The 22,135-nt window shown below is 36.4% G+C and overlaps 1 protein-coding gene across 2 annotated transcripts in view; it reads left to right on the forward strand.

Moving 5' to 3' along the window:
• LOC149780197 (caspase-3-like) overlaps nt 1-22,135 on the forward strand; it is a 47,895-nt gene that overhangs the window by 21,153 nt on the left and 4,607 nt on the right. For both annotated transcript variants that reach the window (XM_089936950.1, XM_089936949.1), the window contains exon 6: nt 5,069-5,227. In XM_089936950.1, the coding sequence (XP_089793076.1) occupies nt 5,069-5,227 (159 nt within the window). The remainder of the gene's footprint in view (nt 1-5,068; nt 5,228-22,135) is intronic.

The raw sequence follows: 22,135 nt of genomic DNA on the forward strand, positions 1-22,135 counted from the left end.
TTCACAATACCTGACGTATGTCAAAAGACAACCCACTTGACCTTTGTTACAATACTTAACCATCTTATGAGAAAATTACCCTAAACTTGTCAACAGGTTAATAATTAGGGCTGAGTTAAAAACCAGTAAACATATATTTATAGTTCTATCTAAATATACAGTTGTGGACTAAACGTCAAACACACGATACAAATTTACACAAGAGACAAAACTAAAAAACGTATAAACGCTTAAACCAAAAGCACAAAAAGATCATCTGTGATGAAAGGGTCAACATAGGTAGGACATAATTACCTACAAGTTTTGAATAGAAGTATATAATGAAAAAATTTTACATTTGGTCAGGTTCGAGGAAAGTTGTTTTTAGGTAATACAGTAATACACTTTGAGTCATAAAATATCGGTCAGAACAGTCGTTTCCTCGTTATCAAAGCATATGAGGAAAGAAGAACAGAGTGAAACGGAAACAAGACAGCGAAGGAAAAAAAACATAATACATTTAAGCAATTAAAATGCTTTTTGGAATGCAGACTATATAATCTGTATTTAGCATTTAAATGATTAATTACATGCTCTACGTATGTGTTTTCTTATTACATAACACGTAGCTTGTATTTGCATATTAAAGGAATATTTAAATGAATTAAAACCAATGGTGTGATTTGGTTTTGTGTTTTACAGCACATAAACACAAGTAGGTTTAAAGCATCTTGACCAATTGGATTCGAACCCGCACCATTTCGGTCTAAAAGCTGGCATGCTAACCACGGCACCAACGCAAAGTATTTAGAACAATTAAAATCATACCAATGATACACCGTCTCGTACATACTGGGTCGAAATGCCCATTTTTTCAGCAATTAAATACTTATCGCCCAATTGTGTTCACTTTGTTCCACGTATCAGGTGAAGTTCATACATAAAGTTTTCTCATTGTAACCTGGATAATCGTGACCTAAAAGATACAAGGACAGCTCGATGCATACGCTAAAAACACTTGACACAGTTCATGAAACTGAAGTGGTTTCTATTTTCTTCTTGTAGTTTGATTCAATGTACAAGCTTAGTTGCAGTCGGGTCACACAATGTACAAGCTTAATGTAGCAAATGAGGAATGCAGTATTATGTGCATGCTTGCAAGAAAATGCACTTCTCGTATACATTGGATATATAGATTTGTGTAAGAGCATGTGTTCTTGTTGATCTAATCTTACTTGTTTGAATGGAACCTATAAATGAACTTTGTATGAAATTTGCTAAACATACAAAATAAACGTGAACACAGACTGAAAAGATTCTACATAGATATAAAACGTAGTATACATAACACACAAACCTAATTCATAAACACAAAAGTGTACATACACACAAACATAATTCATAAACACAAAAGTGTACATAACACACAAACATAATTCATAAACACAAAAGTGATATAGATACAAACATAATAAGGACAAATGTATGTATTTAATAGGTGTAACCTTAGCTGGTAGTGTTACTCTGATTTCAGCAAGAAAAAATGTGTAATATTGTAACATATTGTCACATATAATAGTCACATATTCAACTTATCCAAACTTCCTTTTATTCCCGGAGTTAAATGAAGTATAAAAGGTAAATAAATCTGATCTGTTATACAGATGCTATTCAGATATAACTGTAATGGCACCTTGAAATATCTACATTCACATATGAAATCAAATTAGTCGCCTTGTTCCCTCTATCACATACGTTACATAATCTTTCTTCTTTGGGAGTATTTGTCAAATTTATAATTAATTATTTTGAGATGGTTATGCAGTTAGACTACATAGTGATGAATTAGAATACATAGTGATCAGTTAGAATACATATTGATGAATTAGAATGCATAGTGATGAATTAGAATACATAGTGATCAATTAGAATACATAGTGATCAATTAGAATACATATTGATGAATTAGAATTCATAGTGATGAATTAGAATACATAGTGATCAATTAGACTACATAGTGATGAATTAGAATACATATTGATGAATTAGAATACATAGTGATCAATTAGAATACATATTGATGAATTAGAATTCATAGTGATGAATTAGAATACATAGTGATCAATTAGATTACATAGTGATCAATTGGAATACATAGTGATCAATTAGAATACATATTGATGAATTAGAATTCATAGTGATGAATTAGAATACATAGTGATCAATTAGATTACATAGTGATCAATTAGAATATATAGTGATCAATTAGAATGCATAGTGATCACTTAGACTATATAGTGATCAAAGTGATCAATTAGAATACATAGTGATCAATTAGAATACATAGCGATGAATTAGAATACATAGTGATGAATTAGAATACATAGTGATGAATTAGAATAGTGATGAATTAGAATACATAGTGATCAATTAGAATACATAGTGATCAATTAGAATACATAACGATCAATTAAAATAAATAGTGATCAATTAGAATACATAGTGATCCCCGTGAACCTGTTCTTTACGGTCTGCATCAACTATTGCTTATCAAAACAAAGTGTTTGCAACACTTTTCCAAGTCCACAGTCTTACAAAAAAAAAAAAAACACAACAGATTTTGTATAATTTATCTATAGCATTTCTTTTTATATCATCTCAAACATCTTGTAAAGTTTGTTTTCATATCATCACAAACACACAGTTCCGGTGGTCTAAGTGGTTTGACCCTTCGCCTCGGATGCGGGAAGACTTATACCAATTGTACTAGCAGTTTCCTCGCTTGGTCCTCAGCATTAAGAGGTTAATGTTAGGACTGGTCACCATGGTGTCGGAATAATGTCACTGCGACATGTGTGCTGCCCCATTGTCAAACATCACTATAAACTGCCACATCGTAAAAGCTACGTTAAAAATCGATATCATACACTCGTCTGAGACACCTTGTACATTGTGTATTTACATATTCTTCAGTGCTAAACCAAACTCACTATCAAGTTGCACTAGAATGTAAAAGTTTTCAATCTAATCTGCACTATAATTGATTTGTCTTCCCATTTTTCGCAAAGTATACATAATAGAATTTTTTTTTTACATTGTACATTCCATCTAAAACGTTATGTGTGAACTCTCTCCATAATATAAGTTTTCTCGAAAAGGCGAATTTCAAATGTGGAGAATAAAATGGATATAATAGTACAATCCAACAGTTAAAGTTGACAGTCAATTGGAACATCAGAATTTTCAATAAGCTTTTTGATAAAAGCGGTGTACTTTTGAAAAGTGCTTTTGCTTCTCTTATTTAGCTTTTGAAACAACTTGCTTCATTGCTTTGAAAAGAGAACTTTCAGTTTTGCTATAAACGAAATAGGACTCTAACGTATGTACACTCATTTACTATTTCTGCCCTCTGTCCATCATGCATAAAATTAAAATTTTAGCATACTCGACGTGTGCAATTGGTCTTTTATTTTGGCATACTCTTATTTTTGAGTATGAAAGCGGTAAATGACATCACGGCGCGAAATTTAACTGTTTTGATTTTCTATCGTTAGGCAGTGTTTTGTATGATTATTTACCACTGTAAACGTTAGATGATTGAGTTGGTCATGAATTTCGTGAAAATTTGGCACATTAGTGAAATTTCTAATCATTGGGAGAAAAAATAAGTTTGGAGTTTGAAATGTGAGTAAATCGGCCATTGCTCTGGAGTCGATTCCCACACTACAAGAGCGACTCGGAGTTATTATCGTCTCCTTTTGGTTATTCGCTGTTTTAACAAGCAAGTAAATAATGTATATTGGCTTTCATGTTCGTGTTTCAAATCTTTCTCTAAATTCTATTGTAAACTGTATATGTACTGAGCGAAATAATCAGTCTACTCGGTTAAATTATTTAACCCTTGACAGCGACCTACTTTTCACTCATATCCACATTATTTCGGTATCATTTCTACACGATAGACCAAACTAAAAAGAGACTGAATTCAGTCCCAAATATATTTTTCTTGACAGTTTTTCCTTGTTATTTGTCAATATCTTTACGTGGTTTTGGAAAAGTTGAAAGCCGCATATAGTAATCTCGTGGCATGCAACAATTAATTAAATGAATATAATTAATCCGCGACACCTTGGTAACAGGAGAAATTATACCTAGAGATAATTTTGCTGTATTTTACTCACTGCAAATACCATTTTATCAAGTAGACTTCGTCTGTTGTAATTTTCCCCTAAAAAGACCAAAGAACAAACCGTACAGGTGAGCCTATAATTTCTTTTTTTTTATTATCCCTCTTGTTTATAAATAAGGGACAGTCCAAAATAATACAAAACCAAAATGGTCATAACAATCATCTCTATTTTTTATTTGGTTGGACATTCTTATGTATTGGGCTCGTACTCAGCCTATAAAATATGAACGAATAAGACAACAGCTTAATGAACACTTGCGTAAAATTGAAAAATAGACATCAGCACATACTTCAGGATTTAGTCATCTGTCTTAATTAGCTTCCTTTTCTGAAAGACACCATATCATGTCTATTTCTGGTTATATTAAGTGTATTATATAGCATGTATGCATTCTGACTGAATTGTTTTCTGGACCATATATCCTTTTGTTTCTTATTTGCTCAGGATTTAATCACATTCATATTTGAAAAAGGGCTATATCTTAGAATGCATGCCTGATGTTATTCATGCAGTTTGATTGGATGAGTGTGATGTATCTAAGCATGTTTGTATTATTCTTAATGGTAACGTTTTGGAATCGCATTTATTTTCTTGGTATTTTGATTTCGACAGAACGTAAAATAAAAATCAAGTCCTGGTATATTTTTTATAAGGTTGGATGCTGTAGGATTCAGGGGCACTGCGCTGCGAAACACACCAGGTTTTTTTAAATCTCTCTCTCTCTCTCTCTCTCTCACACACACACACACACACACGCGCGCGCGCGCACAGAGAGGCACACACATAAAGTTAAATTTGTGTCCAATGCCTGTGTTAATCTTAATCTTATAAGTTGCCATAATGCTAACTTTTTGTTGGATCAAAAGTTCTGAAACTGTGATTATTTGATTTGTTAACAGGAAAACCTAGAGTATTTCTGATCCAAGCTTGTCGAGGTTTAGCTATCCAACAGGGCCATGATATGGCAGATGACTGGCCGGCAGATATAGCAGACGTCACTGGAAAAATATCCGTCCCCACTGATGCAGATTTTCTCATCGCCTATGCAACTACGCCAGGTACCTGCAGTTATCTATAATCCATTCTACCGCTCCGGTGGCCAACGTGGTTAGAGCGTCCGCATCGGATGCGGGGGGGGGGGGTGGATTCCCGGCCAATTCATACCAAAGACTTACAACAATGGTACTAAAAGCTGCTTCGCTCGGCGCCTAGCATTAAGAGTTAGTGTTATGATTGGTCGGCCTGGTGTCAGGATAATGTGACTGGGTGTGACAAGATGTTACATGTCTGCGGCATGATGCCCCATTGCTAGACATCACAAACAACCACACTGCAGACATCTTAGCGATATGACAGAAAAAAATATGAAAGCTACTTAAAAAATCCAAATCACAAACACACACACGCACACACCATAATCAACTCCAATGGCATGGATCAGTCACCGCCATCAATGTTATTGTATAGAGCGTCATCGACTTCCCCAGGCCGGGTCCGTTATAATTGGTATAAGCATGTATGCATCAGAGAACCATTGTTTGATTTGTATATTGATGGAAAACTTTGTCAAGTCAGTTTAGTTGGTGAACATTGTCATCCATGTGCAAGTAAAGTTTGCTGGGATCGCAGACATTGTCATTTATGCACAAGTAAAATCTCGGGAATGACGGACATTGTCATTTATGCACAAGTAAAATCTCGGGAATGACGGACATTGTCATTCATGTACAAGTAAAATCTCGGGAATGACGGACATTGTCATTCATGTACAAGTAAAATCTCGGGAATGACGGACATTGTCGGAATGACGGACATTGTCATTCATGTACAAGTAAAATCTCGGGAATGACGGACATTGTCATTTATGCATAATTAAAACATAAGGGATGACGGACATTTCAGAGAATGGTGCCAATAAAAACGTGTATCGATATATATACAGCTATATGTTATATATAAAGACATATTGGTTGTGAGAGTATTAAAACTAAAAGTGTAGTAGCAGCACACAACTAAACTAGATACACAGCTTAGATGTCAGAAATGAAAGACAACTGACACATACAAATGAGTCACAAATTACAAAGTTAGAAACGAATCTCACGTTTGCGAAGTACCAACGTTTAGCAGACGATATTATTATCTGAATGAAGCATGCCCGCACGATACAATGGAGCAAAACTTATTGGCTGGTGCGAAGAAAAGGAAATGGCCAAAAGTGGTAAATGTTAGACCTCTCCAATTCTGATTGTTGTTGTTGTTGTTGTAGGGTTTAACGCCATTTCTCAGCACACGATACACGATAGGTTATAGATGGCGGCCAGTATTAATGGTGGAGGAAGAACCCTGGAAAACCCCGGAAAGAACCACCGACCCACGAGAAGCTACTGGCAAGCTTTCTCACATACCCACATTGGCTGAATCCGAGACTCGAACCCACGCAGACAGAGGTGAGATGGCAGTAGCAGCAGAGAGGGTGAACAGACCATAAAATTCCGACAAAACAAATAAAACAAACAAATAAAACATCTCGTAGAAAGGTCCAGATTTTACAAATGAACTTTCCTTGAGATGTTTATTTTTGCAATGACCGATTGTGCTAATAAAACCTCAGTTCGAAATAGTATCTGAAAAAATAAAGTACTCTACGTGTTTATTTATTTCTTGTTTATTTTTTTGACGACCAACGTTGGTAGGTACCCTCTCTGCTGCTCCCCCTGTTACCCAAATATTTTATCAATACCCACACGATATCTTGTTCTTGGATCATGTAAATTTATTGTTATAAATCCATGCGGGGTAGCTTGCGCTCGTGAGAAGAAATTTTTGAATTTAATTATATCCATGTCACCACCACACCAAGTTTGATGAATATTTCGCAACGTGTGTGTGTCTACGCCATTAAACACAACTAAAATGTTGCAGTTGTCTCTGATCACCTTCGGTATTTGTGTATATCGTTGAGTAACATAGATCACGTCTGTATTTTTATGTCTTCCTCGGGAAAATATTCTGGCTGGATTTGATTGTTTATCTAGCATCACATCGTCGTATACAACTAAATTATTAATAAATCCGTCTATGGAATCTACGGATGGTGCTTCATCAATATCGGTTATAAACTCTATAACATCATTATCCTCATCCAGTAATCGCGCGTTTTCATTGAAATCTTTAAGTACATCATAACATCGCTGATCATCAACGGATGGTGCTACTAAATACAACTTATCCCATTTCAACCATCTCATTATCAGATTAAGTAATAATTGCGTCTTACCCGATCCAGATGGTCCTATGATAATCATTCTGATGGAGTTCGGTAGCGCAGGATGATGCTTAACTGGCTCTCGCTGCCGAGTTGCTGAGAAATCAATTATATCCATATATATTATAACATGAATTTATATTGTTTACGCTGTAAAGTTAAAACTCCAACTATTGATTTAGCTACGGTTACAACAAAAAATAAAAAAATAGCGTACGGTGGAAAATGTTCTGTATGCTGTAGAAAGAAATTTTCATTTTTACCTAATAAGCGGGGTGGTGATATTGCTAATTTGATGTCAAAGTTTCCAGGTGCTCCATGGGCTAAATACAGCGGAGAAAAACATCTACCAGGATATAATTATTGCGGTCCTGGTACTCGACTCGATATCAGGCTCGATAATCAAGATCAACCAAAACCAGGCGAGGAACCAATAAATGCTATTGATCGAGCTTGTCATGCTCATGATGTAGCTTATAAAAGTAAAAATCTACAAGATAGGCATATTGCAGATGTAAAATTAATTCATTCATTAAATTCTATAAAAAATAAAAATATTAGAGAATCATTAGCTAATTGGTTAGTAAGATCCTCGATGAAAGGTAAATTAGCGATTGGGGCTGGTAATTAATAATGGAATCAATTTATTATTCGCCGAGAGGATACTGGAGAGGCAAAGCAGCAATTGGTAAACTCGCTGATGCAGCATCGGTTAAACATTCTACTGCTAAAGCGTGGTTATCCAAACAAGCAATATGGCAAATTTATCTACCACGTCCTAAACAAATTCAGTACTCGTATTTCGATGTCAGTGTTCCTAATGAAGTTCATCAAGCTGATATTCTGTTTTTACCGCATGATACTGTGCGTGGAAAAACGTACAAGTACGCGCTAACCGTAGTTGATGTTGCAAGTAGATATAAAGAAGCAGAACCGCTATCGGCGAAAACATCATCTGAAGTAGCTGATGCGTTTGAACGAATTTATCAACGAGGACTTGGACCACAAGGTGGTCTACGATGGCCACAGCTACTACAGGTTGATCCTGGTAGGGAATTTCTTGGTCCAGTATCATCGCTGATGAAACGACATAATACCAAAATACGACGAGGTCATACCGCAATTCACCGTGATCAAGCAATTGTTGAGCGATTTAATCGAACACTTGCTGAACGGTTATTTGGATATCAATACGCGAGGGAATTTATTCAGGATAAGAGATCTCGTGAATGGGTTGCAAGATTACCAATCGTGATAGCTGCATTAAATAATGAAATCACACGAACAACCAACATGAAACCCATTAGCGCGGTCACAAAAAAAAATATACCAACACAACGAAAAGATGCTGGAAAACAAAAAATATTAGGTGATGTCACAGTCAGATATTTATATGAGCCTGGTGAACTTGAAGGTGGTAGCGCGAGAGCAACTGATCCTATTTGGAGTGTTACCACACACAAAATATCTACCGTGACAAGATCCACTGGAAGAAATGTAGGCGTTTCCAGACCTGCAATCTACAGATTAGATTCTGCTGCTCCTCAACGTGGATTTACACGTGAACAACTACAAATAATTCCCGAGGATACACAACTACCGCCGCGATCACTTCGGTGATTTCGATCACTTAACTAGCACCCAAGGCGCTAGCGCCAAGGGTGCCAGCACCCCGACGTCGATTACACTCAAGACAGGTTAACATGGTATTTTCTCGTGTATGACCGCGACTATTATCTTTTCTATCTACGGTGAATTGTCTTGAATCATTACTTGAATATCGCCATAACATTATACAATTACAACTGGTGCAATGATTGTTCTGCTGCTGTTTTAACTCAATAATAAATTCAACATCAAGATCAAAGTCGCGTTTATTTTTTTTGTCAGATTGTTTGTATCCGATTAATTTTTTTCTTATTATATCATCATCGATGATGTTAAATTTATCAACGATTTCAGGAATTATGATTCTACGTAATTGAGATATATTTCTGACCCTCGATACCGCTAAATAGACTAAATTTGACCACTCGATACGATCGTCTACAATCCAGACTCGTGTATCAGAAATAGTTAATCCCTGTGACGAGTGGATCGTCATGGCGTATCCCAACACCCATGGAGATTTGTCAGCGTGTAATGCATCTTCGACCACACTGATATCAACGGCGACAATATCATTTAATACGAGATTCTGTTTCCTTGACTCTGTCAAGGGTCCTGGAATATCAACATTAATATTCTGTTTTCGTGTATCTGATGGTCTATAACACAACGGTACGGGTAGTTCTGAATATTGTTCTTTATGTAGTTGAAATAACTGCTGTTGTAAAGCGTCTCTGATTATTTTTCTACTTGCTACGATCAAATCGGTGGGTCTCCATGAGTTCAAAAAATCACTCATTGATGTCTCTGAGATCACTCCACGTATTATTTCACACTGAATTTTGTTTGATTGTAATCTGATTAATTTTTTAAACTCTTTCAAATTTGCATCAAGAGCTCTATGATCATCATCTATTTCTTCGTAATAATCAACGAAATTTTTTAACCAATCATGTGGAGATGGTCCAACAAAGGGCGGCGGTTGACCATGATCGCCACACATTATTATGGCGGTATTTTTCGTCAACAACCAATCAAGAAACATTTTTAATGTATCCAATGAGACCGTGCATATCTCATCCCAAATAATTATTTTAGGTATATATTTTTCCCCCATCCGTTCAGAAGTCCATGTATCCCCGCGCCATCGGAAGAAACTATGATACGTGCACGATTGTACTTGCCGCTGTTTCATCTCACGTGCAAGTCTATGTGTGGGTGTCAGCACGATCATATCTGAATTTCTAAAAACATTAATCGCTCGAGTCGTTTTGCCGCATCCACCAGGTCCATTGAGATATACTGTCTTATATCTAGTTATTGGATCACTCAACGATGGTGCCTTCGACATTTCTGATATTTTATTACCCTCACGATAAACATCTCTCACTGGAACATCTGCTGATTCTGTGTAATTGTGTAATAGTTCCTTTTTTATTCTCCACGAACCCCATCGTTCATCATTACTTGTAAATTTCATAACAGGTTCTAAATATTTACTTGAAATATAAAACGAATCTGTTGCGACTCTGACTGCGGTCTCAGGAAATCTATTAATCATCGATAATAAATTTATAGAAACATAAGCCAACATGGAAGATCTTAGATGAGTATATTGCGGGGATACGTCATTTATGTAACTAACGATCGTACCTAATTTTGTTCCGTCGGATAAATAAACACTCTCTCGATTTACAAATGTATTTTTCGCCGTTGTATCAGCGATTATAAAATCGTACTCGGCATCATCTAGAATTAATCGTGCGTGATGTCTTTTATAATCATATGCACCACCTTGAGTAAATTTTCCTATAATTTTTCTACCGAGATCTTTTGCGGTTTTGAGTCTATTAGGAATATCATCTTCGGAAACATCAGGATATTTTTCCTTAAACTCGCTGATAACTTCAGAATCTGACATGGGCAACCAAACTTTGGTCTGTGCATGATATGATATAATTGCCTCACTGACCACCAACGATGTCAGTATCGCACAATCTAGCATATATCGCAACAAAACTATAGGTGTCCAACGTTTTTCACAAAAATGTCTGCCAAACCAAACATAACAAATCTTGTGAAGATTTTCGTTAAACTCGAACGACTCAATACAGGCGAATCCAGTCAGATCAAAATCAGGTAATGGTCCATTAATTGCCACTCGCGTCATCTCGTTTGTAGGGTGACCAAATCTTTCAAAGTACACAGAACAATCTCCGTATCCCAGAAAACTTCCTGGATAACATGCAACCATATCAACCGAAATAACATCATTGTAATTGTATTTGGTATTCCATAATCCGCCATGTCCATATTCGACGCAACTTGCGCGTACGTCCTCGAGTAAATCAAATCGTGTTGGTTTCCATGAATTTCGTTCTCTGGCGAAATGAGCCGCAACAGATGGAACGGTAAAACAATTAGTTAGTAATTTGTCAGTATTTTCCGCGTGTTTGCACTGTAAAAACGTCGCAAGATTTTTCATCTCGTCATGGAGGGATTCTGTGCGATATATTTCACCGTTCGGTTTGACAAACTGATCAAATTCACCCTCCTCATTACTTTTGAATAACCATACCGATACAGGATCGGTTTAACTTATTTCGTTGATAAAATCAAACATATCTGTGGGGTAAAATCTAACAGTTCGATCACGTGGAAATATTGTTACCGCGTTAGTCCATGCGTGCGCGTTATGATCGATAATATTTATTGGAGCTCCCTTCGATTTATATTTCGACTGGTACAGTACTTCTCCCGTTATTGTCGCCACAGTTATTGGAAATTTTAATATTTTTCCTAACTCAGCAACATCTTTTATTGTAGCACCAGTATCCCTAACTGAATCAGCCCACGAGTTTATTTTTTCACGCCTTAAATCGGTTAATCCATTTCCACGCATCGCGTTTGTAAAGTGTTCTATTACTCGTTCAGCCACACAATTTAGCCTTGACAAGGTCAAGGATGATAATTTCATCGGCGCTAGTTTATCAACGTTAGGTTTTTTATTTATCTCATAAATTCCATAAATAACCGCTGTTACAGGATACGCTCGCTCATAATACGGTTTATCAATACCAGTCAATAGACCCGGTCTGGAATTTTTACTTAATATGATTGTTTTATTATTATTAAGGACAGGATCATATTTGTCACGGATAATCCAACTATCTGTTTCTGTTAATACAATAAATTTTACTCTGAAGAAATATTTTTGATTGCCCTCGTATTCAGCGATGTAGTTAATGATAGTTGCCGCTCGCTTGTCATTCATTGTAGCGTCCGTGACAAAGTCCTTGACTCCGTCAAGGCGTATAATCTTGAACGTTGACCATGTATGAGATGCACCATCCGTGTAAAATTCTTTCTTAGCGTCATGAATTTTCGAGATCAAACTTTTATTTTTCGGATCAACCAGATCTCGTACTGGCAAGTCAGAAGATAATCTATCAAGGTTGAATTTATACTTAACAGGCCTAGTTTGGGATAATCTCTCAAACTCGTTCATATAATTAAAACAAATATTTAAATAAAGAAAATTATATATATATATACAATGTCCCAATGTAGATGGTTGATGATCGGCTCAGTAAATCGATGCAACAAATCCTGTAGAAAGGAATTTTGTTGGATGCACTCACAAAACATACGACGAGGAAGTCTAGGACCAATACCATGTCTACGGTGTGGTATTGGAGTACGTGGAAAGACAGAATTATGTGGAAAGTGCGGCGGGAAACGGTTCAGAGAACTTAAAAGATATTATGACAAAAAAAATAATAGCGGTGAAAACGCTATAAAATCCGTGAAGGATTATATATCAAGATTTCAGACAAACAATGATTTAAACATATAATATTATTATAATGGAGCAAAATATATTTGTCCCACATCCTGTCATAACAAACTATGAATCAAATATTAATGGTATCATCAGACACTGCAAGTTGAAGAAACAAGTTGGTTGTATTAATAATGTTGGTTATCTTAGATTTACAGTTGGAAAGAAACATTATTTCTGTCATAGATTTACGTATGAATGTTTCTTCGGAGTGATCAATGACGGTCTTGTTATTGATCATATTGATGGAAATCCTCAAAACAATAATTTATCCAACCTTCGTGTTGTCACATACAGCGAGAATAATACACGTGGAAATACAGGAAGATGTAAGACAGTTTCTAGAAGGGTAGTAATTTCCACAAACATGGAAACTGGTGAAGAAATTATGTTTCGTTCGATGCGTTCAGCGGCGAAATATTTTGATATTCACCCGCAATCAGTACAAAGAGTGGCAGAAAATATATATAAAACAGCTTTATCGAAAAAATATAAACAGAAAATTACATTTCAGTATCAATAACTATCATCACCACATTATTAACTATCATCACCACATTGAATTAATTTTTTTAATTTATGTCACAGTAGGTCCTCCATACACTACTGAATTTTTGATTTAAGGGGAGATTACTTTGTAATATATAGTTTTCTTCGTAGATGGTTGGTTTTTTATGATCGTAATTAGTCAGTTTAACTAATTACATCGTAACTAATTACTCGTAGAAGTATTATTTATGTTTTTTAAATATTTTCCCATCATACAACACATGATCCGTAGGAAGCTGTGTGTGAAACAGAAACCGTTACTCATTGTAATTGACCTGCAGTTGTGTGTTCACTGAACTTACACTCTGGAAAGTTCTTTGACTGGTGCATTAATGCCACTGTTATTATTGATTTTCGGTCTGCTTAGGAAACCAGCTACAAATACAGAAACTATTATTCAGAAACTGTTATAAATACAGAAACTGTTATTATCCAGAAACTGTTATTATTCAGAAACTGTTATAAATACAGAAACTGTTATTATCCAGAAACCGCTACAAATACAGAAATTGTTATAAATACAGAAACCGTTATTATTCAGAAACCGCTGTTTAGTGTAAATATTGGTTCCTTAGCTATATATTAACTTCCGAAACATATGTTCGTAACAATGTTTGATAGCTCGATCAGTATGGTATTGGACTGTGGCGCTCGCGGTCCAGGATCAGACCCCCATGGCTGACAATTTGTCGGTGGTGCGCATAATTGCGATTTTTATAATAGTGGGGGGAACCGCAAGAACCCCTCCGCTCAGCAGAATTCACCCACAATATTGACTTGTGGTTGATACCTATTTTTCGTATCACCCACTGGATTAATTATTATGGGTGGGTTTTTGCTGAGCGTACCTTAATTAAGTTATATGTTTGTGCTGTCCCAGAAACATCCCGACGAACTCGAAGGGGTTCTGGGATATTTTTTTTTTATTTTAAAGATTTATATATATTATATAATGAACCATGAAAATATCAATGATGTAGTTGTCGCTATTAAAAAATTAAAAAAAGATGGAATTAATATATCTGATGAACTTAATCCTGAAAAAATAGTTTCTGACTTTGAGATTTTACAAGAACGTAAAACCATGGGGACACACACACTATCATCTGAATACAGTCTCATGAAACGGATTCAATCGGCAATGTTTCAGTCGCTAGCTACCGTAGAAGATGATCATGTGAAGGAGTTCGTTCCTCTTTCTACCGCCGTAGAAAGAATTAAGTCGTTATTATCCCACGAGTATGAGGCAAAGAAAACGATTAGTACTCGCATAAGACTATTAAGAAAAATAATGTTAGATCGTGAAACGATCCAGAGTAACTTCGTTACTGGTGAAACGATCCAAGGTAACCCCGTTACTGGTGAAACGATCCAAGGTAACCTCGTTACTGATGAAACGATCCAAGGTAACTTCGTTACTGATGATAATGAAAATGAAAGTTTTGGTAACTGGGGTCCATGTCAACGCTGACCACGTGTATTGGTAGTCAAAATCAAGAAAGTTCTAACCTTGTCAAATTTGTTCCTAATAAATTTTATTTATTATAAATTTTATTTATTATAAATTTTATTTTTACTGAGGATTTATTTTTTTTTTACTAAAATCAAGAAAAATGCACAAATTACTTGATTCTGACGGGGTAGTTGGTAGTCAAAATCAAAGAAAAATGCACGAATTACTTGATTTCTGACGGGGTAGTTGGTAGTCAAAATCAGGAAAATTGAGCAATTTCGTTGTATTTTAGTAAAAAAAAAATAAAAATCTCAGTAAAAATAATATTATTAATAAATAAAATTTGTTAGGAACAATTTGACAAGGTTAGAACTTTCTTGATTTTGACGGGGTAGTTGGTAGTCAAAATCAAGTAGTTCGTGCATTTTTATGTTTCTGAGGGGGTAGTTGGTAGTCAAAATCAAGTAGTTCGTGCATTTTTATGTTTCTGAGGGGGTAGTTGGTAGTCAAAATCAAGTAATTTGTACAATTTCAGTAAAATTAATAAATATTATTTTTTTTGTGATAGAAATTTTAATTTTACTTTCATCGACTAGCTTTTTTAGTTGCCTAGGCCTTAGTTGCCTAGGCCGATTAATTTGTACCAAACACAAATTTGTGCCAGTAATAATAAAATATTTTTTTAAGTTGATCGAATTTGATTCTGATCTCTGTTACAAATGTTCTTCTAACTGTTAAGAAATCCTCGCGTGTAAAACCCTCCTCCACATGAAGATCTACGATAAAAGTCCTTACGACAGAAATCCTTAAGACAAAAGTCTTTACGACTTTACATACAGATTTATTACAAGCTCTTCTTCACGTATGTCAATTAAGCGATTAAGGTGGTCTGTGAGTTTAAAATTGATTCGTGTTAACATATTATTGTGACACCGCAAATACACGGGATTAGTTGGTTCTTGCACGATTAAATTTCCAGGGGGAACTTGTGGTGTGAACGTGTACAGGATGTATCCTTGTTGAGCTTGATTTGATCTTCCGAGATCTATTTGATAGCTGCCATCGATTACGTCACAAACCAGATTGACCGCGACCGTCGGTGTTATATTAACGATCCGCGGAGATACGTGTCTTCCGCCGCCGTGTGGATCATTATCATATCTAAGAGCAGTTGAAGGTGGTGGCAGTTTTCTCCATGCATCGAGTATTTTAGGGAAGTTTTCGTTGATAAGATCATTGAGAGATTTTTTTAACTCAGTTGTGTCAAATTCTGGTAATGTAAATTTTAATGCTTCCTCGGAGGTTTTTTTGTAATGATTGGTAAATAAATCATCATAAGAATCTGCTAACCTTGAACCTGTTTTTTTACCATTAAATACAACTGTTATGACTGATCTATTATTAATTGTTGTATTAGCATCATGAAAATCTGATATAACCTTATTTAAATGTTGTATTGACTCAATGATTTGTTGTTTTACATCATCGCTGTAAAATTGTGTAATACTAGAAAATAAATTCTGTAAAATTTTAAATCGAGCCTGATATTCGTCCTTAAATTTTTTACTTATTGATTCAATTACTTCTTTGGTAATTATTTTATAGGAAAGTTCATAATCAAAAACAATTGAAACAGCGTAATCATAAGCGCTGATTCCATCAAGATAATTTAATCCGATTGCATAATTACTCACGTTCGTAAGAAATTCATCTAACTTCGGTTCTGGTGATCCTTCATACACCGGGGGAATTTCAGGCCATCCTAGCACTGATCTGATTGAAGATTGATAAATATCAACGGCATAATCAGGCGAGTTTATTTCAACCGTCGAGGACAACGTCGGCTCATGAACATTAATTGATATTTTTGATTCCTTTCCCGTTATTGATTTTATTCTACGCGCAAATTCCTCACTGATTTGTTCGACCTCGTAACTGCCGGTTGGTATTTCAACAACAACCCAGTCAGGTGTTCCATCGGATTTGTTCTTGTTAGTAAATACAAGCGAATTATTTGCTGGTGTACCATGAAACGATTTTGATCTGATATTGGGCCAGCTGTAATATACCCGTAATTGAGCTAATGCTATTTCCTTTACTGGAATTGCGGTAGGAAAGTTAATACTAAATTCAGGATTAGTTGAACTTACCGAGATCATTGTTATCTTTGGCGGAGTTGTGTTGGTCACGATCTGCTGGAGTAATTCTGTCATTATTAATACTTGTATCTTTAATACCTTCATCGTATATTTTGGTCATCATTGAAAATTCGAAATCAGATATAATTCCATCACTGAGACTCGCTGATAACAACGAGGATAATTTCGAGTATGCTACCGTCGCTGTATGTAATTTTATTTTGTAATCGGATAATTTTTCGTTCGTACAAGTACATATTTTTTTTGTGATGATACCAAGCACACCTGCAATAGTTGTTGCTGCCGAAATACAAACAGTTACAGCTACTGGTGCCATCGTTGTCAACGCTGATAATATTACACCGGTTCCAGCAACAACAGCGGATACTGAATAAACAATCACATCAACGATAACCAATCGTCGTCGATATTTTTTTACTTTTACTGTATATTGATCGACTTGATCTTTTAGCGCAGCCTGCCATTCACGCGCTTGATTGTATCTGTATTGTGCACCGTCCATATATTTTTATGCAGTAAACAATTGAGGTGTTTCAGCTACAAATTCCAAACACCACCAGTAAGATGTTGCGGTTAATTCCTTATCAGTTGCTTCCAGCATAAATACTTCTTCGGTTCCGCTATTTAATACAACAGATACAACCCCGGGAAACCTGTCGGTGGAATGACGCCATGGAAACGTTGTAAATATGTAAAATTTTGCAGCACTAAACACAGACAGCCTGTACACGCCAGTGACTGTTGCGGTATATTTGATGGTATTATTTTGTTTTGACCATGTTGCAAATCCCGATGATACCGTGCATACGATGTTTGTGATATGCCCGGGAGTTATTTCAGCTGGAATTTTAATCAGATTGGTTTTATTGATAATCTCAGGAATTCCCGCTACGATGTCTAGTTGTGTTCGTTTGATCGTGTCTAGGTTACTTTTGATATCAGAAAGTTTCATGTCAATGACGGAAGGATTTCCAAAGAACTTATTTATGGCATCATCGGCTTTCTGAAAATTTCTTCGAAGCCTTGTAAACGCGCCCGTGTGAACGTCATACTCGGCCCGTAGCGTGGATAATTTACCGTCCACGGTGCCATAGTTGACATCGACGTATTTTTTTGTTGCTGCGTCTTCGTCAGATGTTGGATCTTTTAAAACTACTATTTTGTTTCCGTTCATGCTGAGTTCACCCATCATTGTGTCACCGGTGTTTCTCACGCGATTAGCAACACTTTTTACAATTTCATCTCTGATGGTTTTAAGTGACATACTTGAATCTCTGATTTTGCCACTATCAGTAAACACGGGAATATTATCCGTAACTGCACCGAGTACTCGCCGGACTATATCATTCCATCTGATATTGCTGGTTTTTAGTTTACCATATCGATCTTGAAAAATAACAACTTCATCTGGGTCAACTCCAGCAAGGTTCATAATATCAGCGAGGTCATCTTTAGTCGCATACTTTGACAGATCAACGTCGGATTTTATTTTCTTACCAGTAGAAGATCTTCCGTAAATATCAACCATTATAATAAGATCCGTTGTTTAAAATGCTTTACGCGCAACAAATCGGTTGCTTGTATAATCGTGCACGACTTTATGTGGCGGCTTGGATGATTTTGATATTGCGTCGAGTACATTAATTACTTCACGGCCGCATATTGGCGGATCTGTCATTGTTTGTGTGGGTAGCGTTGAATACCAAACTTTATAACCGCTAGTTGTTGCGTGGAGTGGTGCGACATACTTGATAAATTCAACAGGTGGAGCTAACCCGTACGAGTCAAAATAAACAATTCCACGCGGATCAATCGCGTATGATACCCAATGAGTACCAGGTCCGGAACGTTTGTCAAGATTAATAATACCTGTTTCTAGTTTGTTTGGTTGTTTCGGTAATTGATCTCGCATAAAAACACCTCTAAAGGCGGATATTTTTAATTTTTTAGCAGCATCAAGTAAATCAAAATTTGATGATGGAACATTTAACGAAATGACCCTGGAAGCCTTAGGCCTCTCCCCCAACGAGATCCCGGTAATCTTAGACCGCGTCCCTTTTTTTTGTATCCCCGCCCTGTTGCTTTCTTTAGTGCCATTCCAGCGGCTGTTCCAACAGCACCTAACGCGGCCGCTTTTGCTACGGCTGGAGCAGCTGCAGCTATTAATGCCGGAATGGCCGCAAGAAGTGGAAATATACCACCCGTTTTAACCATGTCTTTGATGGCGCTCGAGGAGAGATGAAATTGAACTCCAGTTTTTGATTCTAGGGCTTTATTGAAATGTTTAATCTGATTATTTGTCAACGATAATTTGTTTGGACCACCACTAATCTGATCTCGTTTTAGTGATATTTTAGTTCCGCATTTGTTGGCGGTTTTTGATTGAAGCTTTTTTACCTGACCCGGGGTCAGAGTAACATTAACATGACTATACGACATTTTTATATAAATAATATTTTTCTAAATAGCACGATTAAAGATTTTCCACCGGTGCATCAACGACCCTCATTCGACCACTACCACCTTCAAGTAACATGGCTTTGTCGCTAAGTATGACCGCGATCGCTCTGTAGAAGCCGGGAACAACTGGTGGACCGGGTATATCAGGAGGAGGGTTAGTAACATGGGCTCGAAAGTGTATATCAACAACAGATTGTTTGGATAAATCAAGATGTTCTAGTGAAAAATAATAAATCGGATATAGACCTGTAAAATCTAGTTGTGATATTTGCAACCCGGTATCTATATTTTGATCACGTCCCATGAATGACATTAAACGATGATATGCGCGCGCTACATGATTTTGAACAAAATTTAGTTGTATATCCTCGGCTGGTTCTTGATGTCCATTTATCCGTAAAGAAACTTCATTAACTCCAAGGTTGTCAAATATCATATGTGAACGTTGTTGATTATTTATCCGGTTAATATTTTGTAATGCAATAAAAATATGTCGTGGTGCAGAAACACCCTGTTGTGATGCTATATGCCATGTAAATAAACCATTAATATTGCTTTGAGCAGCATCTGTGGTTACTGTTAACCATGATAGCAATGATTTACCGCCTTGATCCATAAAAGATAGTAATTTTTGTTCCTCAGTAATAGATGGAGTCATTACTGGCATCCACAATGAAAGTTTTGATATATTTACTTTACCATCGGCAATACCACCACCTCGCCAGATTGCATCATTATCATTACCTTTTCTTACGAGCACAATTGTGTGTTTAGCTCCAAAGATGACTTTTCTAACATTTCTGCAAAATCCAAAGATATGAGATAATGGAATTGCACACGAAAAATTTCTATTATCTCCTGACAGCGCCGCTTGGCGTGTTGCAAATCCTAAGTTGAAAGTCGCGCTATCACCTTTTACAATATCAAAAGCAGCAGCTGGTCTGGTTGCGTGTTCAAAGTCAACTGGTTGTGGATCAACTGCAGTATCTTGCGGTGTCCGTATTTTAGCATACCTGATATGATCAGCGTTGTCGGTGATATCTTTAGCGAACATCATTGTTGGACCAGCTGATCTTGTAAAGTCGTCAGAATATCTGGCTAGACCAATTATTGTTGTAGCAACATCGACATCCTTCTGAATTGATTCAATATTTTTTCCATCAATCATGTATGTGGCGCTATCAAACAGTGCCATAATCCCGTTGTTGACAAAACCAACACGCAAATTAGCATCATATGGCGTATTAGCTACAACATTCGTTACAAGTCTACCTTCTACTTCAATAAACGCCTCAGCGGGCAAGAAATATCTACTTGTATCATGAACCTGTAATTCGATTCTCCCCTGATGATTTGGTTGTATTGCGTCATAAGAATAAAACTGATAATCACGTACTGACTCGTACTTAAGGACAGGTGCCTCCATATCAAATGCTGGGTCTGATTCGCGCCTGAACATTTTTATTATAGTTACCATTTTTCCAAATGATAATCATCGTCGACGAAGACCGCTTCCTGCTATTAAATTTGCTGTTATATTTTTTTCTGCTTCTTCAGATATCGCCGCTAGTTTTTGATTTGCAGCCTGATTTATTATTTTACTAACATCTGCGGGCATCACCTCAGTACTTGCCAGTTTCACCGGTGGTTGTTGTTTTCGTCGCAATAATCGTGATAATCTTTCTTTGATCGCCGAGAACGCCTTACCAGCAACATTGACAATTGCACCAGGAGCTTTATCACGAACAATATCAATAGCCTTCATCGATAATTGTTTTGCAACAGGTGCTACTTTTGGAGCTATCCTCGTGAATAATCCTCGAATGACATCACCAAGTCCATCTCCGTAAATTGCTTCATAGATTGGTAATCGTGAGTTTACCGCTCTAACCTGTGTGGGTTTACGATGATTATCATGCACAATCATCTTATTTTATTTACCATTTATCTAACAACTAGTCATCAACGAGCTCATCAATAAGTTCTCGGTAAACGCCAATATCCATGATGCCACCTTGAAATAGTCGCCGACAAATATCAGCTGCTTCATTGGTTATTTCTGGTGAATTATTTCCGGCACGTTTTCCTCCTATGAGAACTTCTAACCGTGACACGTCATTGATGATATTATCATGACATAAACCAGATCCTGTTTTAGGTTCATCTTGGGGTGGTGGTTGCATTACCGGAGTAGGTACTTCAGTGGTGGCCGGGGGTGAACCTTCTCGAAATCCATGTGGTGAACCTGTCGGTGTAAATGTCATTTTCGGTGCAAAAATTGTACGTAAATGTGAAGGAATTTTATGTAAAGGTGCAGAAATTTTCTTCGAGGAGGATGATTTAAGTGACTCTTTAGCCTTTTTAATTTCCGACATCAACCTTTGTTGTGGCGAAGAAGATTGTTGTTGTTCTATTTGTTGCAGAGGTGGAGGAAGCTGATACTGGGAGGACTCTCCTTGTTCTAGTTGTTCCCCTCTCTCTCTATAAAGTCTTTTTACTTCTTCTTTAAGTCTTTCAAATTCTGAACCTCTAGCTTGTTTTTTGTTGTAATATACGCGATATATCCATTTAATGAAATTATCATCATTTGTTTTTTCATAACGGGGTTTTAAAATACTAGATTTATTA

Source organism: Sinohyriopsis cumingii, chromosome 16 (assembly GCF_028554795.1).
Source record: "Sinohyriopsis cumingii isolate HCF-2022 chromosome 16, ASM2855479v2, whole genome shotgun sequence".
Taxonomy (NCBI): Eukaryota; Metazoa; Mollusca; class Bivalvia; order Unionida; family Unionidae; genus Sinohyriopsis; species Sinohyriopsis cumingii.